The sequence below is a fragment of the Thunnus maccoyii genome, chromosome 1 (genome assembly GCF_910596095.1).
Source record: "Thunnus maccoyii chromosome 1, fThuMac1.1, whole genome shotgun sequence".
Lineage (NCBI taxonomy): Eukaryota > Metazoa > Chordata > Actinopteri > Scombriformes > Scombridae > Thunnus > Thunnus maccoyii.
In genome coordinates, this window is record NC_056533.1 from 1,730,001 (window position 1) to 1,741,112 (window position 11,112).

Consider the following 11,112-nt stretch of genomic DNA (forward strand, 5'->3'; position numbering starts at 1 on the left):
GAAGCATGTGTGTTTGACTCCTGTGCTTGTGACACTGGTGGAGACTGCGAGTGTTTCTGCACTGCTGTGGCGGCTTATGCTGAATCCTGTAATCAAGCTGGCATCTGTGTACAATGGAGAACCCCAAAGATCTGCCGTGAGTAAATGTTCCTTGTTGCAAAACTACAATCAGCGTACAGTCGATACAGTTGGTCTGAGGTAAACTCAGGTTAATGAGAAAGGAAAGAAAGAGATTATCAGGGTAATAAAGCAAAACGACTTTTGGTTTTCCACATTTGAAATATTTAGAGCTCTTAAATGTAGAACAGGAATCACAGTTGGTTTTCCATTTGTATAACTTACAGCATTATGTGTGTGTGTGTGTGTGTGTGTGTGTGTGTGTGTGTGAGGGGGGGGGGGGGGGGGGGTCATGAGGGGCTGTAGTAGTAACCCTCAAAGTAGGGTGGTTGGTTGTAGTATAGAGAAGAATATGAGATGAGTCTAAGACTTTCATGAACCATATCTGAGAAATACATGTGTGTATGTGCTGTGTCTAGCAGGTACCTATTTAGAGTAGGGATGTGCAGAGAGCCCAGTATATGTATTTGTATCTGTATTTGTTGTATTTGTATTCGATTAAAAGTGGAAAGAGGCTTAAAAAGGCCTGTTTTTGTTTTTTATTACAATTTCAATTTTAGAAAATTAAAGTGTTACAATAAGTGTTCAATGATAAACTACCTTACGAAGGAGGTCCCCACACCAGGTCTCAAACTGGAGTCTCCCAGATCATAGACGACTGTGCTGACTACTGAGCTAAAACTTTACTCATCGCCTCATTGCAGACAGATCTCTACCTATTTATACACCTATAACACAGAGACAGCACATTGTGTAACGTGTAGGGAAGAACTTCAAAGGCAATTAATGCTTTGCACTTTTCATTTATTGCCTATTTTTTACAATCTAACTTTCTGGAAAGGAGAAAGGGAACAACTGGTTATGGGGAGTCCCTTGGGAGCACTCGTGTGTGTCAGCTTTATCTCTGGAGAACACCCCAAAGTCCAGGAGTAATGTCCAAATTAGGAAACGTGCTTCATGTAGCAAGTGGATATGACTCCTCTCATTGAGACCTGCTGATAGATGTAACAGCGGAGTAGACGAGAGAGACTGAGCTAGTGATGTAACCGACCGACAAATCATTTTTAAAATATTTGTACAAAATAAATATTCGTAAAAAACCCACTATTTGTGCTTTGCCGAATAACGTATTTGTATTCAGACACACCCCTGGTTTATAGCTCTGGGATGTGTTCAGTTGCCATTCATATACATACAGCAGAGTGTGGATCATATTTCATCAATTGCAAAGCTCCTTTTTCCTTGTTATGCTCTAGCCCAGCCTCTATCCCCATTTCGCTACACACCAGGGTGAGGCCCAAAGCACACATAAGGTCCCAGCCTAACAAGTTTACTGGACAGCAACTTGACAATAGGAATGAGTGTTTAAAATTTCCAATCACTTCATCATGAACTCTGGCACCATATATCTTTCTTTTATTGAATTCCCTGTTTCCCCTATTGTTCTTAATGTTCTACTGCTCATTTTTGAAGTTGGGATCAAATCTGATGCTTTAATAACAGACTCTGCTGCCCCTGAGTCTACCAAAAAGGTTACTCCTTGGGCTGAAACTTGAAATGTGTGTGTGGGCATGACCCTGTATGCTGTATGTGCAAGCATAGAATATTTGATATTTTCTGTATTCTGTTGTTCTTTCTCTTCTAAATATATGTTGGCATTCTGAACTAATTGCTGAGGGTTTTGTGTTTGTGTATCTGTCCTGAGTGTTCTTACTGTCATGTTGTTCATCTGGACCCCAACCTGTTTCCAGCTCTCTGCACTGTCAATCAGCTGTCATCTCACCCTTGTGTTTCTTTGGCCGGTCCTTAGCCCAGTGGTCACTGGCACTGCAGTTGAAACATCCATCAGAGTGACCTTTGCCTTTGCCTTGGCCTCAGCCAATCACTCATCCTTTACCATGACTCCTTCCTCTGGTCCTAGGTTTAATTTTTTTCCCTCATTTGTTTTCTCGAGTTTACTGCTATGGGCGGTTCTCTAGCCTGCACATGCCCTAGTAAGCCATTGCCTATATAGAACCCCTTTTACTATTTCCCTTTTCTGTTTTTTTCTCATAACCAAATAACAATAAACAGAAAAATGCTATTTTGCAATTCTAAGAATCACAGAGGAAATTTTCCAGAAATATTTTTCTCAATTGGAGTGATCATTCATACCCTTTCTTCCTTCGCTCTCAACCATCAGCATTTGTCCCCCTTCTCACCCTTTGTTCGTAGGGGAGGTCAAGGGAATCCTCAGAGGTTTTATTTTTCTGACTATGCACAGCTTTTGTCTGTCAGCATTGAGTTTGCCACTGGTCCACGTTCAGCATCCTGCCTGACAACACCAAAATTGTGGTGGCAATTTCTGTAATAAAGACTCACAAAACAGAAGACGTCTTTCTGAGTTTTATGCTCACACTTGCAGACAACACTGAAGACAGTTCTAATAAGCACCGTAATGTCACAGAATTATGAACAGTAAGTGATTGCTTACTGATAGCCTTTGATCAGATGTCATTATCTGTATGAGATATCCAGGCACTGATCACATTTTAATACCAGGTAGAGAGGAGTTTAACTTTAATGTTTAATTATTCTCGCCAACCTTTTAAACAAGAACCTGTAGTGTTAGTTTATTCTCTAATACCATGTCATATTTATATTTACTGATATATGTAGACATTAATGTCCTTTAGGAACAAACAAGAAAAATATCTGATGCATTAGCGTTAAGGACAGACTTAATTTTTTTTAAACATATCTTAAGCATGTCTACCCGGGTCCACACACCATTGCCAGTCAGCAGTTGTCCTTAAGACACTCTGGGCTGTAGTTGGGCTAAATGTTAGACCATGCACACTTTCCTACACTGTCTGTGTTTCCTGCTGACAAATATGGCCTTTCTCAAGGTAATTTTCATCATTATTGTACTGCTCTGGTTTTTGGCCAGGGTACCATGTGCAACCACAGGTCTAAAGTCATCAGTATTCTCACTAAATATTCCAGTCTGGAATGTGCCTGTACTAAATAAGTTTTATTATCTTTCCCAGCTCTCTTCTGTGATTATTACAATCCCCCTGGTGAATGTGAGTGGCACTATGTGCCATGTGGATTTCCTTGTATGAAAACCTGCAGGAACCCCTCAGGCATCTGCTCTACACAGATACCTCCTCTAGAAGGTAAAATATAATATTTTTGTAGCTTGGTCTGATTTGCTAATCAAATTTGATTGAAGATTTAAGATTGAAAACAATAATAATTCTAATAATTATTAATTCAAATGATTTCAACACTGTCAACAATTATTAAACAATCCATTTCTGGCACCGTATGAACAACAATTTGGTTTTCAATCAGGTTGTTATCCAAAATGTCCTCCTGCTGAGCCATACTTCGATGAAGATGCAATGACATGTGTTTCAAAAGACCACTGTGGCTGCTACAATAAAGAGGGGACACACTTCAATAATGGTGACAAAGTGCCAACAACTGAAAACTGTCACACATGGTAGGTCTTGATTTAATGTGTCAATCAAGGTAATATAACTCTGCTGGTTCTGTCAATCTGACAATATTTCATGTCCTCTCTTGAAGTACATGCAGTTCAATGACCATCGAATGTCACTATGATGCCCAAGGTATGAAAAAATTTGGAGAGATTGAGGGTTGTAAAATACATACTTATATTAGGTTGATATGTTAATAATACATCCTCTCTCTTTACAGCCTGTACTTGCACATATAATGGAAACAAATATCCCCCTGGCAATACCATCTATAACACAACAGATGGACATGGTAACTGCATCACAGCAGTGTGTGGGAATGACGGTACCATTGACAAGGAGTCATACCCGTGCCCAGTACCCACACTAACAACATCTATGTCCATTGCAACCACTACTACAGCAAGCCACTCTTCAACCACGTTTGTTTTTACATCAACCACACCAGGTATGCACAAGACTATTTTGGAACATGAAGATATATTCAACTAATGTAAGGTATATGATATATGATATATATATTTCGACTATGACATTATACAGTTTCTTAACCAACGCCTGAATTATGTGTGTCCACAGAGCTAGTCACAGTCACAGTCACGAGAAAATCTACTCCTGAAACACCTTCAATCTCAACTGCAAAACCCCCAGTAAAACCTACAACAACAGAAAGTGTTACTGAAACATCTTGTCAGGAAACATTCTGCTACTGGTCACGGTGGATAAGTTCAGACTACCCTGAATATGGTCCTGGACGTGGAGACAATGAAACCATAAAACACATTATCCAGAGAGGATATAACATCTGTGACAATCCAGTGGCAGTGGTGTGTCAAGCTGTGCACTATCCAGGTGTTCCACTAGACGAACTGGGACAAACAGTAACATGTAATAACCAAGGACTTCTGTGTAAGAACAGCTTACAAAACCCCCCCATGTGTTACAATTATGAAATAAAGGTTAAGTGTTGCAAGGCAATACAGTGCAGGAAAACGCCGAAACCTACTACAATTACGTTCACAACCATACCAACTACACCACAATCTTCTCATACTAGTACCACAAGTGAATTGCCAACTAAAACTCAGACACCTACAACAACTACTCCACCCACTACACCTTCTTCCACAACTCAGAAAAGTACAACTCAGACGACTACATCAACTCCTACAACCAATACGCCTTTTACTACAACTGAAACAACTACAACTCAGAAATCTACAACAACTATTCCACCCGCTAAAGCTTCCACCACTACTGAGACAACAGGCACAACTAAGAAACCTACGACTACTACAACCTCAACACCCACTACCACAACTGAAACAACTACAACTCAGACACTTACAACTACAACAACCACTACACCCTCTACAGCCACTGAAACAACTACAACTCAGACACCTACAACAACTACTCCACCCACTACACCTTCTACCACATCTGAGACAACAAGTACAACTCAGGCACCTACAACAACCACTACTGCCACTACACCTTCTACCGTAACTGAGACAACAACTACTACTAGGCTACCTACAACAACTCTTTGCCCAGGGGGACATTCTATGACGTGTGGCTGGTCAGAATGGATAAATCTTGGCAAACCTACGCCGGGCCCTAATGGTGGAGAAAATGAAACCATCCAGAATATAATCTCTGCTGGTTATCATGTTTGTTCAACTCCAGAAGAGGTCCAGTGTAGAGCTGTTCTTTACCCAGGTCTTCCCTTGTCAGAGGTGGGACAAGCTGTGACTTGCAATAAAGATGTAGGTCTCATATGCAACAACAAACAACAAGGGCTTCAGCAGGAGTGTTTCGACTACGAGATTAAATTTAAATGCTGTAGGTGTCCAACACCATCAACTGCCCCTACAAATATTCCAACTTCAACACCTTCAACTACCACATACGTAGCACCTTCCAGCACAACTGAAACAATTACAACTCAGAAACCTACAACTACTACAACCTCAACACCCACTACCACAACTGAAACAACTACAACTCAGACACCTACAACTACAACAACCACTACACCCTCTACAGCCACTGAAACAACTACAACTCAGACACCTACAACAACTACTCCACCCACTACACCTTCTACCACATCTGAGACAACAAGTACAACTCAGGCACCTACAACAACCACTACTGCCACTACACCTTCTACCGTAACTGAGACAACAACTACTACTAGGCTACCTACAACAACTCTTTGCCCAGGGGGACATGATATGACGTGTGGCTGGTCAGAATGGATAAATCTTGGCAAACCCACGCCGGGCCCTAATGGTGGAGAAAATGAAACCATCCAGAATATAATCTCTGCTGGTTATCATGTTTGTTCAACTCCAGAAGAGGTCCAGTGTAGAGCTGTTCTTTACCCAAGTCTTCCCTTGTCAGAGGTGGGACAAGCTGTGACATGCAATAAAGATGTAGGTCTCATATGCAACAACAAACAACAAGGGCTTCAGCAGGAGTGTTTCGACTACGAGATTAAATTTAAATGCTGTAGGTGTCCAACACCATCAACTGCCCCTACAAATATTCCAACTTCAACACCTTCAACTACCACATACGTAGCACCTTCCAGCACAACTGAAACAATTACAACTCAGAAACCTACAACTACTACAACCTCAACACCCACTACCACAACTGAAACAACTACAACTCAGACACCTACAACTACAACAACCACTACACCCTCTACAGCCACTGAAACAACTACAACTCAGACACCTACAACAACTACTCCACCCACTACACCTTCTACCACATCTGAGACAACAAGTACAACTCAGGCACCTACAACAACTACTACTGCCACTACACCTTCTACCGTAACTGAGACAACAACTACTACTAGGCTACCTACAACAACTCTTTGCCCAGGGGGACATGATATGACGTGTGGCTGGTCAGAATGGATAAATCTTGGCAAACCTACGCCGGGCCCTAATGGTGGAGAAAATGAAACCATCCAGAATATAATCTCTGCTGGTTATCATGTTTGTTCAACTCCAGAAGAGGTCCAGTGTAGAGCTGTTCTTTACCCAGGTCTTCCCTTGTCAGAGGTGGGACAAGCTGTGACATGCAATAAAGATGTAGGTCTCATATGCAACAACAAACAACAAGGGCTTCAGCAGGAGTGTTTCGACTACGAGATTAAATTTAAATGCTGTAGGTGTCCAACACCATCAACTGCCCCTACAAATATTCCAACTTCAACACCTTCAACTACCACATACGTAGCACCTTCCAGCACAACTGAAACAATTACAACTCAGAAACCTACAACTACTACAACCTCAACACCCACTACCACAACTGAAACAACTACAACTCAGACACCTACAACTACAACAACCACTACACCCTCTACAGCCACTGAAACAACTACAACTCAGACACCTACAACAACTACTCCACCCACTACACCTTCTACCACATCTGAGACAACAAGTACAACTCAGGCACCTACAACAACCACTACTGCCACTACACCTTCTACCGTAACTGAGACAACAACTACTACTAGGCTACCTACAACAACTCTTTGCCCAGGGGGACATGATATGACGTGTGGCTGGTCAGAATGGATAAATCTTGGCAAACCCACGCCGGGCCCTAATGGTGGAGAAAATGAAACCATCCAGAATATAATCTCTGCTGGTTATCATGTTTGTTCAACTCCAGAAGAGGTCCAGTGTAGAGCTGTTCTTTACCCAAGTCTTCCCTTGTCAGAGGTGGGACAAGCTGTGACATGCAATAAAGATGTAGGTCTCATATGCAACAACAAACAACAAGGGCTTCAGCAGGAGTGTTTCGACTACGAGATTAAATTTAAATGCTGTAGGTGTCCAACACCATCAACTGCCCCTACAAATATTCCAACTTCAACACCTTCAACTACCACATACGTAGCACCTTCCAGCACAACTGAAACAATTACAACTCAGAAACCTACAACTACTACAACCTCAACACCCACTACCACAACTGAAACAACTACAACTCAGACACCTACAACTACAACAACCACTACACCCTCTACAGCCACTGAAACAACTACAACTCAGACACCTACAACAACTACTCCACCCACTACACCTTCTACCACATCTGAGACAACAAGTACAACTCAGGCACCTACAACAACTACTACTGCCACTACACCTTCTACCGTAACTGAGACAACAACTACTACTAGGCTACCTACAACAACTCTTTGCCCAGGGGGACATGATATGACGTGTGGCTGGTCAGAATGGATAAATCTTGGCAAACCTACGCTGGGCCCTAATGGTGGAGAAAATGAAACCATCCAGAATATAATCTCTGCTGGTTATCATGTTTGTTCAACTCCAGAAGAGGTCCAGTGTAGAGCTGTTCTTTACCCAGGTCTTCCCTTGTCAGAGGTGGGACAAGCTGTGACATGCAATAAAGATGTAGGTCTCATATGCAACAACAAACAACAAGGGCTTCAGCAGGAGTGTTTCGACTACGAGATTAAATTTAAATGCTGTAGGTGTCCAACACCATCAACTGCCCCTACAAATATTCCAACTTCAACACCTTCAACTACCACATACGTAGCACCTTCCAGCACAACTGAAACAATTACAACTCAGAAACCTACAACTACTACAACCTCAACACCCACTACCACAACTGAAACAACTACAACTCAGACACCTACAACTACAACAACCACTACACCCTCTACAGCCACTGAAACAACTACAACTCAGACACCTACAACAACTACTCCACCCACTACACCTTCTACCACATCTGAGACAACAAGTACAACTCAGGCACCTACAACAACCACTACTGCCACTACACCTTCTACCGTAACTGAGACAACAACTACTACTAGGCTACCTACAACAACTCTTTGCCCAGGGGGACATGATATGACGTGTGGCTGGTCAGAATGGATAAATCTTGGCAAACCCACGCCGGGCCCTAATGGTGGAGAAAATGAAACCATCCAGAATATAATCTCTGCTGGTTATCATGTTTGTTCAACTCCAGAAGAGGTCCAGTGTAGAGCTGTTCTTTACCCAAGTCTTCCCTTGTCAGAGGTGGGACAAGCTGTGACATGCAATAAAGATGTAGGTCTCATATGCAACAACAAACAACAAGGGCTTCAGCAGGAGTGTTTCGACTACGAGATTAAATTTAAATGCTGTAGGTGTCCAACACCATCAACTGCCCCTACAAATATTCCAACTTCAACACCTTCAACTACCACATACGTAGCACCTTCCAGCACAACTGAAACAATTACAACTCAGAAACCTACAACTACTACAACCTCAACACCCACTACCACAACTGAAACAACTACAACTCAGACACCTACAACTACAACAACCACTACACCCTCTACAGCCACTGAAACAACTACAACTCAGACACCTACAACAACTACTCCACCCACTACACCTTCTACCACATCTGAGACAACAAGTACAACTCAGGCACCTACAACAACTACTACTGCCACTACACCTTCTACCGTAACTGAGACAACAACTACTACTAGGCTACCTACAACAACTCTTTGCCCAGGGGGACATGATATGACGTGTGGCTGGTCAGAATGGATAAATCTTGGCAAACCTACGCCGGGCCCTAATGGTGGAGAAAATGAAACCATCCAGAATATAATCTCTGCTGGTTATCATGTTTGTTCAACTCCAGAAGAGGTCCAGTGTAGAGCTGTTCTTTACCCAGGTCTTCCCTTGTCAGAGGTGGGACAAGCTGTGACATGCAATAAAGATGTAGGTCTCATATGCAACAACAAACAACAAGGGCTTCAGCAGGAGTGTTTCGACTACGAGATTAAATTTAAATGCTGTAGGTGTCCAACACCATCAACTGCCCCTACAAATATTCCAACTTCAACACCTTCAACTACCACATACGTAGCACCTTCCAGCACAACTGAAACAATTACAACTCAGAAACCTACAACTACTACAACCTCAACACCCACTACCACAACTGAAACAACTACAACTCAGACACCTACAACTACAACAACCACTACACCCTCTACAGCCACTGAAACAACTACAACTCAGACACCTACAACAACTACTCCACCCACTACACCTTCTACCACATCTGAGACAACAAGTACAACTCAGGCACCTACAACAACTACTACTGCCACTACACCTTCTACCGTAACTGAGACAACAACTACTACTAGGCTACCTACAACAACTCTTTGCCCAGGGGGACATGATATGACGTGTGGCTGGTCAGAATGGATAAATCTTGGCAAACCTACGCCGGGCCCTAATGGTGGAGAAAATGAAACCATCCAGAATATAATCTCTGCTGGTTATCATGTTTGTTCAACTCCAGAAGAGGTCCAGTGTAGAGCTGTTCTTTACCCAGGTCTTCCCTTGTCAGAGGTGGGACAAGCTGTGACATGCAATAAAGATGTAGGTCTCATATGCAACAACAAACAACAAGGGCTTCAGCAGGAGTGTTTCGACTACGAGATTAAATTTAAATGCTGTAGGTGTCCAACACCATCAACTGCCCCTACAAATATTCCAACTTCAACACCTTCAACTACCACATACGTAGCACCTTCCAGCACAACTGAAACAATTACAACTCAGAAACCTACAACTACTACAACCTCAACACCCACTACCACAACTGAAACAACTACAACTCAGACACCTACAACTACAACAACCACTACACCCTCTACAGCCACTGAAACAACTACAACTCAGACACCTACAACAACTACTCCACCCACTACACCTTCTACCACATCTGAGACAACAAGTACAACTCAGGCACCTACAACAACTACTACTGCCACTACACCTTCTACCGTAACTGAGACAACAACTACTACTAGGCTACCTACAACAACTCTTTGCCCAGGGGGACATGATATGACGTGTGGCTGGTCAGAATGGATAAATCTTGGCAAACCCACGCCGGGCCCTAATGGTGGAGAAAATGAAACCATCCAGAATATAATCTCTGCTGGTTATCATGTTTGTTCAACTCCAGAAGAGGTCCAGTGTAGAGCTGTTCTTTACCCAAGTCTTCCCTTGTCAGAGGTGGGACAAGCTGTGACATGCAATAAAGATGTAGGTCTCATATGCAACAACAAACAACAAGGGCTTCAGCAGGAGTGTTTCGACTACGAGATTAAATTTAAATGCTGTAGGTGTCCAACACCATCAACTGCCCCTACAAATATTCCAACTTCAACACCTTCAACTACCACATACGTAGCACCTTCCAGCACAACTGAAACAATTACAACTCAGAAACCTACAAGTACTACAACCTCAACACCCACTACCACAACTGAAACAACTACAACTCAGACACCTACAACTACAACAACCACTACACCCTCTACAGCCACTGAAACAACTACAACTCAGACATCTACCACAACTACTCCACCCACTACACCTTCTACCACATCTGAGAAGACAAGTACAAC

At 42.5% G+C, this 11,112-nt stretch overlaps 2 protein-coding genes across 2 annotated transcripts in view; both read left to right on the forward strand.

Moving 5' to 3' along the window:
- LOC121895164 (mucin-5B-like) overlaps positions 1–3,697 on the forward strand; it is a 23,170-nt gene extending 19,473 nt beyond the window's left edge. Inside the window, exons 21-23 of the mRNA XM_042408072.1 lie at positions 1–136; positions 3,147–3,275; positions 3,454–3,697. The exon at positions 1–136 is cut by the window's left edge and continues 21 nt beyond it. Coding sequence (XP_042264006.1) covers positions 1–136; positions 3,147–3,275; positions 3,454–3,608 — 420 coding nt within the window. The 3' untranslated portion in view covers positions 3,609–3,697. The remainder of the gene's footprint in view (positions 137–3,146; positions 3,276–3,453) is intronic.
- LOC121896230 (mucin-5AC-like) lies at positions 3,626–5,538 on the forward strand. The gene is made up of 4 exons (XM_042409991.1): positions 3,626–3,734; positions 3,823–4,050; positions 4,182–4,561; positions 5,452–5,538. Exons 1-4 carry the CDS (start codon positions 3,704–3,706, stop codon positions 5,536–5,538), a joined length of 726 nt encoding a protein of 241 aa, XP_042265925.1. The 5' UTR covers positions 3,626–3,703.
- The last annotated feature ends 5,574 nt before the right edge of the window (positions 5,539–11,112 follow it).